General features: G+C 34.1%; 1 protein-coding gene across 2 annotated transcripts in view; it reads right to left on the bottom strand.

Annotated features, from left to right (window-relative positions):
• Positions 1-16,294, bottom strand: part of AP3B1 (adaptor related protein complex 3 subunit beta 1) — a 155,437-nt gene that overhangs the window by 102,514 nt on the left and 36,629 nt on the right. For both annotated transcript variants that reach the window (XM_066340008.1, XM_066340009.1), the window contains exon 7: positions 10,854-11,033. In XM_066340008.1, the coding sequence (XP_066196105.1) occupies positions 10,854-11,033 (180 nt within the window). The remainder of the gene's footprint in view (positions 1-10,853; positions 11,034-16,294) is intronic.

Below are 16,294 nucleotides of genomic sequence, written 5' to 3'. Positions count from 1 at the left end.
ATTTTATCAGAAATAAAACCAATCTTGTGATCCTTTTTGACAAGGAGAGATAGCATGAGAGTTCTAGGAGAAGATTCAAATGTTTCAATGCTTTCTGTTGTCCTTTCAATCCCTTTAGATGCAGTTTCACAGTTGATTTAAGCCTAATTAGTCCAATAGAAGTTTGTTGTTTTGTTTGCTTTTTTAAAAGGATGTTTTATTTTCAAGATTAGTAAAATGATCTGTCTCACGCTGTAGTCATAGGATCACTAGAACTACTGGATTTTCAAAAGCAGTAGATGAGAAAGGGAGAACAGAAGAGTGGCAGTTGTTAGTTAAACTGCATTAAATGCACTCAACAGTTTGTAGAAGCGCATGATTTAATTGTGCAATTAATAGCTTTTCTAAATTGCAAAATGACTAAAAAGTTCAGAACCCTAGGAGGATAAAATGATTAAAAACTGAGACCACAGCATTCCAGACTACAATTTGCAAATAGCCTCTGTGCATTCCCCATCTACTATGATTTATTTACAACAGAGAAGTGAGTATTTTAGTGTGGAAGAACATGCATAATTCTCTTTTATGTTATTTCAGACATACAATTCAGGGACATCTTCATAAAGTATTAACAGCTCTAATGAAGAAACTGATAGATAGCAAATTCCATTAGCCTGTTTTTAAAGTCACTAAGTAAATGAGCTAACACTTAACTGAGATTTTGCTAGAAGTTGCATTTAATACGGCACAAAAGTTGAGAATGTGACTTCCATTTAGGGTAAAATACATTATGTGAATACTACAATTACCTCCAAACAGAGCTTCACATACCCATGTACTGAGTTAAAACAAAGCTTCAATGATATCCAAAGCATGAATACGCAGTATTTTCCCACTTTACCAGCCTTAATTTCATCTTGTATTGAAAAAAGGATTCAAATATTTGTATTCCTTGGTTAGGTATAAATGATTTGAAGTTACAAATTTCAGTTTCTCTCCTCTGTTTCATATGGAAATACACTCACTCCTTTCTTTTGATGTCTGTAGCAAAATCTTTGGCAAACAAGAATTTCACTATCTTCCAGAGACCATTCTAATATTCCCAAGAACTGTTCTCTAGTGAGTTTTGGATAAGCTTTGGATAAGATTTTGAAGGCAAGAATAATTTTGGTACTAGTCACTACTTGGTGAACCTGACTGCAATACCAAAACCTACTTTAGCCCATCAAGATCAATATTCACCTGCTGTATAAAGAAGTTTCCTTGAAAAGGGAAAATGGTGGATAATCCACAGAATGGTTTGGTACTTAAAGCATTAATGAGTTACATCTGAAATTTTAATGCTGTATGTGAACATGCCTATATTAATCCTTCCACATGCTCTACAGAAGAGTTTCCGAACACCAGAACAGACCTATCATTACTCAGTAGATTAGCTGTGAAAAATTTCTGACAGAAGAGCAGACCTCTACCAACCACATCTGTTAACAGTAACATGCTTGCAGAAGCATTCATCTTCTCCACAACAGGAAATCCTTGAACATGATTCAGGTTTGTCAGAATAGGTAAAGCTTGACAAGGAGAATAGTTAGTGGTCTTAAAAAAAGGAACAATCTCAAGTGATAAAAACACTTGAGATAGTGAAGTGTAACCAACATAACTTGCAGCATGGATGGAGAGAGGTTTTAGAATGCACAAGCAAAGTTTGACAAGTTTGCCTTATTAAACCAGAAGGAGTAGAAGAGATAAAGAATAAAGAGACCAGATCCTCCACTTCATAAGTAATATCTTCCTTTCAAGTACTAAACAGCCAGCAAAGTATACTGACTCCTAAGGTAAGCTGCAATTTATAATCAGTTGTGTGATAAAAAGCTTGTGCTACAGTGAATGGACTGATAGAACCTAGTAATGACTCTCATGGCCCTCTAGAAGTAGGGGAGTATTTCAAACACCTGAGTGTAAGCCTCTACTGCCATTTTATGCTCCCTGGAGCATGAAAAAATCTGCATGGATCTTGCAGACTCTGAAGGTATGGAGCCTACAGGAGATCCATAAAAACTGAAGACTAGGAAGGGCATCTTGTAGCATTTTGAACAACACTGGACACCCAGACATATCACAGAATTATACTGTAGTCTGTCTAAAGGTTAAAATTTTCAGATACTTACCCTTCCATAGGACACATTTTCAGTTAAGTGAACCACAATGGAATGAAGAATCAAAACAGATTGCAAGATCATAGTTATATTACCCTGATTTCCTCATATATTATGATTTTTACTTCAATTATAACCATAGTCTATTCACTACCATTTGGATAAAGAGATCAGAAAGAAAACCTAAGGGTTCAGTTAGACTTGTAGAATTAAGCACAACTGAAGTCACTGAAAGAGACTGGAACTCAAACAGTACCTTCTTTTAAGGATCACTTTTCAGATTACAATTTACTCAAACGTCTGTAACAATTGTACTGAAATTGTAACATATTAATATAATTACATAGAAGATAAAATATAAGTCCAGTAAATTACAATGAAAACTGTTACTTCAGCTTTGAGGTTTTGATGAGAAATTTTCACACAAATACATGTGTGGATTTTAAGAGTTTAGCTATACAAAGAGATAAACATGCTTTCATTAATAAAAATTGAAATATTAATGGAAATTCCCAGGGCAACTTCGAGGCATTTCTCAGTAAAAGAACTTTCAAGGTATTTCAAGTCAGTTTACTTTGTGATATTAATCTCTGGAGCTGCATGTTTCATATCCAGCAAAACATTTTTACATTTCTTAAGAAAAGCTAAATTTTAATGCAGCTAATGAACATACAATAAAATTCTACTTGTTTGAGAAGATTTCACTTGCAATTCAAAAAAGCTGTCTTTATAAAAAACTTCCTATTTTTAAAAATAGTGACCTTTGATACTTAAGTTACACAAAGAAACTAAGACACCTGAGTAGGTGAGTCTTGAGAATCTGACTAAGGTAGGTGGAATTTAACATTAAGGCATTTTCATTGACATTGTTCTTAGCTTCCTTCAGCATATATAAAAGTTATATGATCAACAATATATAAATCAAGTTTTATTTCTAGTTCATTAATAATATTATCATCTATGCAATACTCTGTGTAATCCCAGTGCAGATGAACATGTTTATTTCATTCTAAAAAAAGCCCTTCAACTTTCTGAAGCAATATGACTATGTAAACTGATTTATTACCTGAAAAACTCTTAAAACCCTTTAATTCAGCCTTAGAGAGGCTTTTAAAAACTCACTTAGCCAATAACTTAATTTTTAAACATAAACTTGACAAGGTAATGAAATAAAAGCTTAATGAAAACTAAGAAAACTCCAACCCTAAACATCTTTAAGAAAAACCATATTTATGAAAGTTTTATAGCACACCTCTGAGACAAGAGCATCACATGTGTGTAAGTAGGGGTCTGAGGACCACTGAATATTAAGTTTTTTGCTAGTATATGACAACTACACTAACATCTCTGCTAAGTAACTTCACAGCAAACTAATGTGAAAACTGATGGAGTGTTCATTCTCATTTCTCTAAGCAAAAATTCAGTCTAGGACTGGTGTCTAAAAATAGGTGCTAAGACTTTAATATGCTGCAGTAATTAACATCTTTCTTCCAAAACCTCAAATGTGCAATCACTATTGTAATAAAGTCCTGTGACACTTGCAGATAGAATTAAAACAATCCATTATGATTTTTAGATCAGTTTTATTTACTCAAAACAGTTTCATACTCAAAACAGAAGTGAGACATAAAATAGCTTAGTCTTACCAAGAAAAAACCCTTCCTTTCAACATTGTGGGAAAAAGGCACAATGACAATGCAAAGACTAAGAGATGCAAAGAACAGAAAAACATTTAAAGTATATTTAAAAAATAAGAAAGTACGAGAAAGAACAGGAAGGGATAAATTAAACATTGTAAAATAAAATTAAGAAGGAGCAAAGGTGAAGGGGAAAAAAAAATACCACTGGCTCCTAGCTAAAAGTTCACTTCTTCTTACTCTCAATCCAAAAATTAAAGTGGAATTTCGAATTTGTATTCAGATGTTTGGTTAAATGTTTGTCCTGTTTTTCAGGTTAAAATTTAATACAAATTGAAGTATCTGAAGAGGCAGTATAAGACATCAGTATTGTAAGTAAATATGAACCAACTGCTGAACTAAAATATTCTTCCCCAGGGTGGCACAGTAAGTGAACCACAAAAAAAACCCAGTTAATTGTTAGTTAATTTGAGCCTGCAGCCAAGAGGATGGTACAACATGCTCTAGAATTAGCAGTCACCACCTCTCATGACTTATAGACAGGGATGTCCCAGTTCTTCAGAACTGCACACCATTCACAGTGCAGTTCTTATACAGAACTGCAATAGCTACCAGTGCTCCTCCTTTTCTAGTATTCCCAGCACCACCCTCCAGTTACATCAAACCATCTCAAAGCAACTCAACTTCCTTTTCTCTCAGAAAAAAATTACATGATTTTAAAAGGTAGATTCAGTGAGAACATTTCCCATATCTGGAAACACATTCATATATTTATTTTCATTTTCATGTAGCTTTAGGATTGTTTACAGCTACTAAAACATTTATCCAATATTTCAACAATACTTGGACTACAGCCATAGCTCAATATGTTACTTAGGAGACTCAAATTTTTAACACACAAAATTATCTTAAATTGTTGAAGAATGCTAACTGTCCTTAGATTGGCAGTCTGAAAGGTGGCAGTTTCCTACCCTTACCAGAGAGTCTGGCATACTCATCTAAACATCATTAATAGCCATTAAATCCTGCATTACAGAATATTTTTTTCTCCTCCATTGTAATGCCTAAGTATCAAAGAAGCGGAAAGCATCTAAAAACATCTGCTGATTCACATTAGTGGTATTCTCACACTAACAGCTGGTGGTGTATTTATTCTATTGATAAATGGATATGTTTATATAATTCAAGCCTCACCCCTACTCTTCTTAGTAGTTGGTACTGGTACTTTTGCAACCATAAGCTGCAACAAACTTGTGCATACATTATCAAAGAGATGAATGACCCAAATAATTTGAAGTTTTTTCACATTTACTATTCCCCATGGCACTTTAGAGAGCTGCCACAACCAATCAAGAATTCTACTCGACATTACAAACAGAGGAAGTAAAAAGGCTCAGACTCAGGAGACTAAAGCTTTCTCAGAGCAGAGATCTGACCTCACACACATGTTCCCTCACACAGCAGAAAAAATTAAATAAAGGTTTATTTTCACAAAGTAGCTAAACAGATTTATTTTACAATTCTTTTATTATCCAGAGAAGATCCTGGTACAATAATGAAATGGCCACAGAAGTTACTAGACCAAGTAATATTCTACAGACAGATGCCCAAAATAAAGTTCATGAGTACTCTGGCATCCCAGAAGGTCTCAAAGTAATCTAACATAACATCCATTTCATAGAGTTTACATAATTTTCTATGACCAAATAGTATTCAAATGGCCAAAATTAAAGCTAGAAACTTTAGTGGCTCACGAGATGATGAGGATTTGCCACATCTAATACTTAGATGAAAACTGATTAGGAATCACACAGTTCATACTTACAATTCTATAAAAATATTTGTTTCCTTCCAATTAATTTTTATCTCTGTAAGTCAGAGAAGATGATCTCACCAGAGATAGAAACAATTTTAACACCTTATTTGCAAGAGATGGTTAGAAAACCTCTTATACTATTTTTAGATAATAAAAAGAGACTCAGCCTCAGTCAAGAAGATGAGACTACAATACTGCATGGAAACATGAAAACTTTGCTGGTCAAATTTGTAGGAAAAGAAAGGGCTCCTTTCTTAATTTGAGTTCATACACATATCCTAGAGAACCTGCCTAGAGAGATTAACAATACATTCTGATGCAAAAATAAATGGCATTTTTATCTGCAGATTGTATTTCTGTTATTCCAACAGTAAGTGGTGAGCAGCCACAAAGCAAAACAAATCAGGGAATTCATATGCCCAAAATTCAACCCTCTTTTTAGTTTTTCTTCTGCTGGATTAATTTTTTTATCCAAACTTTCCACAATCAGCTTCAGGTAGTTTTTTTGTTATAAATTTATGCACTAAGTTATTCTCATCTTACTAAGTAGTACACACAAAAAGAAAAAATAAAACTGACGTAACAGTAAAACAGCTAGCCAGTTCATTTTATGGCCCAAACACTTCACTAAATATCATATAAGTGAATCTCATATTAAACATTAACCCCACCTCATGCACATCGAAAAGAACCTGGCCAGAGAGTACTGTGCTCTGACAAAAAAGGAAACTAACTGAATCCACACTGCTCCAATTCACACTGAAGATCCTGATGAATATACTAAAAAAAGGAAGAAATAAGCAGCATAAGACAACTTCACTATAAACTAGTTTTCCTAATTCAATCTTTTGCTCTTAGCAGCCAATTCAGGGTCAAGAGAATTTTCTGGTCTCACAGTCTTTTAGGGCAGGGGAAAAAATAAAATTTAAAAAGCAGCAAGAATATCACCTGGTCTGTATTTACAAAGAAACTTCACTGAGATGATATGTTAAATAAATAATTCATACTATATCATGGTTAATTTTATCCTTAAAGATTGAATGCTATTCTGAATATTTCTTTAATACACATCTATGCCTCCTTACTGCAGAAGAGCATAATAAAACTTGTAGATCCTCAACTGAATTGGAAAATAAAAGAAGGGAAAGGTGTATTCAGGCTGATTAATTATTAAATTATTATTTACATATGAAATATTTTTGAAGTATTTTAATGTGTTTCATTTTTACTGCTTTATCTAGGTAACCTGGAGGTATATTACCCTGGAGGCTATTACCCTAAATATACCCTTCCCTCCTGTTCTTAGCTTCTAAGCAAAGGATTCAGAATTTTTCTGAAGCTCTGCAGTAAACCAACAGAACTGATTCAGGATGCTCATTACTGTTAAATTCTCCAAAAGTAAAGGATGGACACTATTTTCTTTATGCAGTGCTTGAAGCTTCATCATTCACACTTACAGTTCCCTCAATGCATACCCCAGCACAGAGAACAACAAAAAAAATAAAATATCTATTGCTGGGCTGTCTTAAGCAGCCATTAGACACTGAATTCCATCAGACATAACCATGACCTTTATGGTATACACTAAGAACACATAACTAAAAGATATTGTAAGAGCAGTATCTGTGAGAAGGTACTGTAAGAGCAGGAAACATAAAGCATTTAACAAAAGACAAAGAGATCACAGAACAGCTGAGGTCAGAAAGGACCTCAATATTTTGTCACAATAATCAATCAAAATAAATATTTTCAATCTGTTTTATTCTGTAATTACTGAGAGCTGGGCTACTTTCCATGACTCATGCCTTTAGATACATAGACATTCAAATACTTAATGTTTTTCTCATAAAAGTCCTTATTCTTTCAGATTATTTTCTTCATGCTTAATTTCTCCTTCCATCCCTCCCAGCCCAACAACAGTGCTAAATTGTGAGCAATTTAAACTGAGCAATACTTCAATAATTAATCCAAAAATGTAACCCTGAGACATGCTCCTCACAAGTACTTTGTAAGACTGAAGCCCATGACCAATCTGAATTCACCATTCTTTTCCAATCATTATGGAACACCAAGACAGTTTATTTATGTAACCTTCAACTGTCTGGGATGAAGCTGAATGGCCCTGAGAGTCACTGATGATTTTCTAGTCTACAGCTCTTAGCTCCATCTTGCTCTATATAAAGACTGTTGAAACTTCTGATCAATTCACCTGTTTTTAGAAGATGCCTTCCCCAGTGTCACACAAGTTTTGTGATAAATCTAGGTAATCCAAAAATAAAGGACAGCAGAAGCAGTTCCTACCTCCTCATCATCTCCTTGCAGAAACAGGGATGGCTGAACAGCTTGAAAATCAATTCCTGAACTCCTAGACTGCAACTCAGTGTATTCATGAAAACTACCAACAGCTTTATTTTACCCCTCTTTATGTACTGGGCTGCAAACTGTTATGGTTAAGGAGATAGTTACAAACAGCTTGGCAGTCCCAACAACTTCTGCAACAAGGGCAGGACAAAACATTTAAGCTTAAAACCACAGTTTTATCTGCCATCAAGTATTTTACTTCCCAGAAAACCTGAAATTGTTCTTGGCTGGTTTTAGTCCCAAGCAGGTATTTTTACTTTAGAATATCAGTGTCTTGTCTCATTTCAGCTAACACATGCTAAAGGTGAATACATACAGTTCATACAGAAAAAATGTTATTCTGAAACTGCTATTTGCATGTAACTACTCAAAAAGCACCTCCAAGTATTTTAAGACAAATAGGATAAACCAAGGACATTATTCCTTACTTCATTCACAATTAGAATTGAAAATTACACCCATCAAGGAAGATAGAAATAGGAATAAAAAACTAAGTAGTCTTGGTTAACGGGTAATTGCAACAATTTTAAGCATATTGCTTAAAAAAAAAGATCTTTCTCTGTAACTGGTGAGTATCCAAAATTTCTTTTAGATTTCTAAATGCTTAAAAAATCAGTTCCAAATATTACACCATTCTTGCTAGGAATTACCTCAACTTAAACAAAAGCAACATATGTTCCTCAAAAAGTAAGGAAAAATTTTACTGAATAAAAATGCAAATATGCATTTTAGCAGCCTTGAATTTATTAATCTGATAGGTTTAATTTCCATTTTCCTGCATCAGCTTTATTTATAAAGTGTCGTGCCCTATAAATATGCTGTTATTTTCTATAGTCAAGCACCCTCTTAACAAATCTTCTCATTAATATGTAAATTTAAAGTCAATCGGTCTTCTCCCTGACAGCACCATGAATTCCTAGTGCACTGTATAATCGGCTTTGACTTGGCATCCACTATTTATCATCAAAGATGTCAGTTAGAAAAATTATGGAAAACGCACTGCAATTGATATGACTGCAATCTACTTTGTCAACACTTAATTGTTCCTCAAATCATACATTTACATATAAACAGCCTAAATACTGATCCATAATGATGCAAATAAACTAAATTAAAAATCTCTTCTACTGCACAAGATGGCCTGTTGTATGATGAGTTCATTTAAGAATGTATTGACAAAGGCATGCATTTCAACTAGCACCACAAAAAAAAAAATCTGCTAATTAAATTGCTGAGTAGGTATACAAACTAAATTTTACACTGAAGATCTTGAAAGTGAAAACAAAGTGTTATTAATACTACACTACTGATGACTAATTTTAGGTTGACATAGGCAGTATTGTCACACAATCTTTCACATTCCTGGAGCAGAAGCCACAGCACCAATTGTCATCCATGCAGTTTCAGTGAAAAAAGAATTAAGAGTCTTAAAGAAACCAAATCCCATCAAGATCTCCAACCTCTCAGTCCAAGACAGGAGGTCACACTCCTCTTCAACTTTCCTTTTGTCCAATTACAGACTAAAACTGGCTGAAACATATTGTGGGACTGGTAAAGCAGATTATGAATTTTGATTCTCTCTAAATGTCAGAAAAAAGAATGCAAGTTGCCTTCTTCCAATAATCAACATGTAATAAACACTGCCTCAAGGACATTAGGAATACATATAACTTAAATGTCTCATTATCTAAAAATACTTTCCTTATTTTAAGCAATTTTCTGGGAAGATGTGTTCTTACATACAATTTAGTTTTCATCAAAAGTGAAAAAAGGGTGTTTCAGAATGTAATCAGGAGCACACAAATATGATTCTACTTCTACTATATGACTATAGTTATTTTTGCTATATTCATTATAATCCCTGTTTTTTAAGGAGTCGTCAACATAATTGTAAACTAAATCAGACTGAACTGTTTGTCCAAATATATCTCCTTATAATTATTTTCACACAATAAATTATACATATATTAACACAGAATGGCACTGCATTTCCACCTTTTTTCCCAGGCAAAGATACTAAAAGACAGTAAAAAGAAGTCAGTGATAGAGTGATAGTTGGTGTCATTACCTTTTCCAACATTGAAAAAGAAACCTTTAAAAAAAATGCTAATGTGCTACTTATAAATGACACTAATCTACACTAAAATGTACATTTCTAAACATGAATGGGTTTCAAATTAAATGGTAAAACCTAACACTAGTAACATCCCCACAAACAACCCGGGCTGTGGAGCAATTTTAAACAATTCTTTCCGGAAGTATTCTGTCTTTTTATTTGTTATTTAAAGTTAGATCTCAATTGAAACAATGTTAACAGCATAAATTTCTTGAGCTACACCCTTTTTTACTGTAAGAAGTGCCAGAAATTGTGTCTTTAACACCTTTTTTTATAAATTTTTAGAAGCATACTCATATTTACACAATATAAATTAAAACAACCACATCATTTTTTTAAATTTCACATTTCAGATACATATGTTCAAGTCTTCACATGGTGCCTCAGCACATTTACAAAGCCTAAACAAGTAGTGTATGTCATGCAGTGATACTGGGTATCAACAATATAAGCAGAGTCTGCCCAGTTTCAGGACAGAATGACAAACATTTCCAGTTTTGACTCATGTAAAATTGTCTAAAGCAAAAAGCAAGTGGCTCAAAGAACCACAGAACAAGGAGTCTCTCTGCTGCCCTCAGGGTGAAATAGTTATATCCTGGAAGAAGAATTCTAAAGAAAGATAGATGCCTTGTGTTAGTGAAATCTTAGAGAGCTAAGACTTATGTATTTGATCTCTATTTTTACTAAAGTCTCCATAAAAATGCATCTTAAAAGACTAAGTAAATCCAACAAAGGAAATTATTCAGAATGCAGGCTCAAAGTGGTAATTTAGGAAGTTGCAAGCTTACCTTCCATGGACTTACAAACTGAGTACGTGCATACCGAGTCAACATGTGGATTATAACAACTTGACCCCACTCTTCCACATCAACCAGCAAGTTACAGAGCTTTCGGTAGTTCTTGTGAATCAGATCTATTCTATCTGGACACACTTCCTCAAATGCCATCACCACACTCCCAGCCACCAGCTAGAAAACAAAATATAAATCAGAAGGTCAGTATTAGGTCCACAGTTAGACCACAAGTGAGAATCAGAATAATATCAATTCTCAGCAATTTCAAATTATTTCTATTCAGCAAAAACAAACAAAACAATAACAACAAAAAAATAAGCCCACAGAAATGGTATCTTATTTAAAATAGAATTGGGGTAAGGTTATTAGAACAGAGAAAACACTCGCTGTTTCTATTGCACACATAAATCTCAGCTCCCAGCCCTGAAGACACAATGCAATGTAAGCATAATTCTTTTTTTCTTACAGATTTAGCTTCTAAATAAATTAACACAAACCTTGCAATTAACTCAGAAGTAACGGGAACCAACAAGAAATAAAACATAAGCCCAGAAAGACATTTTGGGATTCTATCAACACTGGCCCGATCAAAGTAAAGAAGAGCTGGGCCAAGTTCCCTAGGTGTTACTGGAATTCAAACTTCTCTCTCAATACTGCAAAATTACCTGCCACAGAAAATTTTATACTTAGAATTTCATGAATACACTCCTCCCCACTCCCCTATCTCAAAAAAGGCATAAAAATCAGCAACAGACTAGAACTTTTCTCCAAAGAATGCAAAATATCTGCATGTTGTTCAGCACTTCCTTAACAGTTACATAGTTGCAGAAATGCATAATTTATATCCTGCCATGTTCTCACACAATTTTTTGCCGTGGTAAGAAATATCTCTTTATTCATGCACAAAGATCATCATGCTACGACCCCAAAATAGCTTTGTTTTTATGAGAAAATTAAATAGATTATCAACATTCTAACACCTCAAGATTACTGAAATATTCTGCCCAGGTATTTTCTTTTGAAATAACGGGAGGAAATATATATTGGGGTTTCAGTTAAAATTCTGTCAGGAGGGTACTTTAACTGCGAGAAAAGATCAAAGGCTGACCATGCCTTATAAGGACATATAATCGTGTGCCTGGGATTAGTGTTCTTTCCCTTCTAATTGCTTTAATTAAGATTTGTTTTGTGTCAGAGTACATGTTAAGTCAAATAACTAAAATGATGATACTTTATATGAAGCAGCTGATATGTATGCAGTTAGCATGCATGCAGTATAGCCTTCTGGCAGCAAATTAATGTCATATTCTATCTGAGCACTAGGGATCTGCATTTCAACCTCTATAATTTCCCCAATGACTTAAAGTAAGCAATTAAATAGAAGTGCAGTTTATTGAAATGGTACTTTTTGAGAAATATTAAATACAATGATATTCATATGTTACATTTTTCTCCCTGTATTTGGCTGACATGTGGTTTATTAGTATGCGCTCAACATTACAATTGAAAGAAAACAGCTCAGAAGATAGACTTGCTATTATGCTAAACAAGTCTCAGGCTCTGTGGGGATTTTATGAATTACCAATAAGAATAAACGTGAAGTTGCATTTATTGTCTCCAGCCTCATCCACATACTGGTACCCACTGGTCCCAACAAGAATGCAATTCATTCCAGGGAGCAAAATCTGATTATTTGATAGAGCTAAATACACTTTACATCTAAAATAATTTGCTGTATCATAAAATCAAAAGCTCTTTTTTATCTGTTGTTGTACTAAACTTTCTTCTTAATAATGTGCTGCAACAGTAATCTATCTGTAATTAAAAACAGTGGCAAGTTGATGCCAAAGTGGATGTTCAAAGCTCAGCAGAAGGCAGTGGTTATTCCCAAAAAAGTCACTATCTGTCCTGAGCACGTATTAGTTTAGTCCACAGAAGCTGGAAAGCTTTCCCACTGGAAAAGTGTGAAGACCCTGTATCAGGATGCAGAACTCTGAACTACAAGTAAAGTCAGCTTGCAGAGAACAACATTATAGAGCTGAAGTTTTAGAAGAAAGAGATAATACTTCAAGACTACACAGAGAGATTTTTTTGTAGGTCATTGTTTCATATCAGAGATGAGAGAGATTGACACACATCAGTTTATGACTATCAGAATAATCACTGCCTAATGGTTAAAAATACCCTTTTAGGTTCATAGGTGAAGATCAACACAGATTTCCAACAGTCATTCTAGTGAAAGTACTCTTGTCTTTTACTCCTAGTAGTTCAGTACACACATTTTGCAGTATTTCTCTTTCATTTGGATATGATTTAGTCTGAAATCTGACACAAAATACATATAACACTAACTCAGATCATTTAAAACTGATAATATATCCTATAAACACTGTTGGCTTTTTAAAAGCTCAGTAACTATGGGTAAAACACAACAATTTAATATAAAGAAAGTGTCAAAGTGGAATATATAAATTCTAAATAATTACAGAATATATAAATACAAAAATTCTAAATAATAATTCTAAAAAATTTCAAATTTTATCCATCTCCTCAATTTAACAATGACCATGCTGTCACTTGTGAACACTTAAAAGACATCAGTAAAAAAATTGAACATTTGCTATGAAATGCAAGAGGTGCAATGGGTAAACAAGCATTTTATTCCTGTGGCAAGTCTCTAGATTTACAAGTTCATATAGGAATAGCCATCCATTATGACATTATTAAGATCATGCCTCTCTCCCCATTATTGTTTTTTCTAAAATTAGGCTTTTCATTTGAAAGTGGGAAAAAAGTAGGAATGTGACAGACTGAAAATGCAGTGGTAACAAGCGGATTTCTCTGAGAAAATTTCCTAATGCTTTCTTAATAAGAGATTATTTTCTAGTCTACACTGTTTCCCCTACAGTATGATCCTACTATATATCTAAACATCAGTGGAACAGCTAATAATCTTTGTTTATTAAATGCTCAACATTCCATAAAAGTATTTAAAATTAAAACAAAATGATTCAATCAGAATATAGAACCAAAAAATATCAGTTTCTAAAAAACAGTCAGTTAATTTCCATCTCACTGTGTCAATAGTAGCTTTAAGTATAAGGAGAAAATATAAATCACTCCAACAAAACTAGCAATGAGCTCATCAAATTCAAATGCTGCTTTCCATTTATGTATTTTTTATATTAAAGCAATAAACATGGTTCATTTGTCTTCCACTAGGTGCCACATTTTTCTGTGCTGTTGCTATGAACTTCAGCCATTAGCTGTGCTCCAAGGTAAACTATATGAACCATCAACAAAAGTGACACCCAATCTATGGAGTTCATATTTTCTCCAGATTATCTATGCTAGTTGACAAGCTGGTAATGAAAAAAATCACACTAAGCAAATGGTTCCTCTAATAACAATAAATTTTCTATAAAATTATGAAGGGTACAAAACGTTTCCTTGCATCTATTTTGTCATGAATTCTAATTAACGCTGCAAAAACCTGAGAGTGCTGGGTCATCACAAGAAGTGCATCGAGGTTTGATTGATAATACAGTGCAAGTTGGCCCATGCTGCCAAGATTCTTCTCCCTTAAATTAATGGCCACCCCACCTGCCCTAATCATACAGCCCAAATGATATTCCCCTTCTTATTTCAATTTTCTGGAGGCAAGGAAAGTGGAAAAGATCAGTCATTTATCTTCTAATAGCTGGATAATAGATCTATCACAACAAAACATCTGCACAAACCAGTAATTTTTTTCCACAAAATTGAAGCATTTACCATCATGAAATCAATAATTTAAGAAAACATTGTTTTACCCACACATTTGGACAGTAAACTAAAATATTACATTATTAACTGAAAACTATTGTTAAAAACAAGAGTGCCCAGCTTCCTTTTTCCATTATGCCCAAATACACTGCTTTAGTGTAAGAGTAAAATCTTCATCACAAAGCCATCATCAATTCCTAGGATGATTTTTTAATCAAAGGAATGTCACTGAGAAAGAATCTGCACTTCATCTAGTAGCCATGCAGTTCTGCAAAAGAAATTTCTATACTCACATATTTGTATCTATACTCAGATATTTGAATAAGGTCTTTTCACCACCAAAATGGAGTTAATACAAAGTTACATATTATTATTACTAATAAATTATCACACCAGAACAGAAAAATAAATTCAATATAACAGAGGTATGTACTCAAAATAAAATCTGATCAAAGCTACAGACGTAAATCAGCAATAAAGTAGGGCATTTTTAATATACCCATCATCCATACAACCACTTCCCAACTACATTCTGCCTTTCCTTGATTGATGTCTTAAATATACTTGTGATACTTTAGACTGGGATACTTTGTGGAATGCAAGTCATAAGGGTTTTTTTTGCTTTATAGGTTTGGATAACAGGCATGATTCCTTTTCAATGCCAACAGATTTTATTTTTCCTTTACCTGTTGTAACTCAGATATCATTGATTTTGATTTTCATTGTTGTTTACACAGCATGGTAAAATACACAGGCTGCTAACTACAGTCCTCCCCAGTATCGTTTTCTTCTAAAGAAACTTACGCAACAAATTTTGCCTTAAACCATATGTATCAGAGCTAGGTTATCGCTAAATACAAAAAATAGAATTAGAGTGAAGCAATGCAGAATTGACTAAAAAGAAAAGGGAACTAGTCTGCTCTAAATCACCCAATTATACTTTCATACATGACTAGCCATATTACTTTCAGAGAAAACCATTTTAGCATAGAATACAAGCATGCTCTTATCTTCCCTTCTACATAAAATTGCATCAGCTGCTCAACTACCTAGAATTACGAGAAAAACAAAAGGAGCAGGTATACATGCTTATCAAAATGTGAGGTACTTGTAAAGCAAGGGTAAAAACTTAACTAGGAGTTTATAGGCTGTAGGGGCATCCGTGGACGGCAGGGACAAGGAACTCTGCAGACCTGAGATATTCTGGAAACACATGGTTTTACTGCAAGGGTTGTGGGTAAAGAGGGCTGCTTTCAGCCACCAGCCTCGGCTGAAGGGAAGCCCCAAAGAGAGAGGGAGCGGGGGGGATGAGGTAAGGGAGGTAAAAAAGCTAAGAAGGGTAAGAGAGTTAAGTAGAGTGCTGGGGTCAGAGCAGTATGAGAGAGGGAGGAAGAAGAAGCAGAGGGAGAGAGCGGGCAAGAGAAGTGGCAAAGAGGCAAGAGGAAAAGAGAGCAAGAAGAGAAGAAAGCGAGGCCCTTGTTCCAACACATTTTATCTCCTTTTGTGATGAATATTCTAATTTACAGTGACCAACAGGCACAAGATACAAAACCTACAAACTTTGCATGCAATCTGTGAGAACTACTAAATTACCATATCATCCTATATTCTAAACTCTAAAGACTACTCTTCTTATCTACTTTTTCCTTGATGCCTTGGCAGGGTGGAGA

This window comes from Sylvia atricapilla, chromosome Z, assembly GCF_009819655.1.
Source record: "Sylvia atricapilla isolate bSylAtr1 chromosome Z, bSylAtr1.pri, whole genome shotgun sequence".
Lineage (NCBI taxonomy): Eukaryota > Metazoa > Chordata > Aves > Passeriformes > Sylviidae > Sylvia > Sylvia atricapilla.
This window is presented reverse-complemented; position numbering and strand designations above follow the sequence as displayed.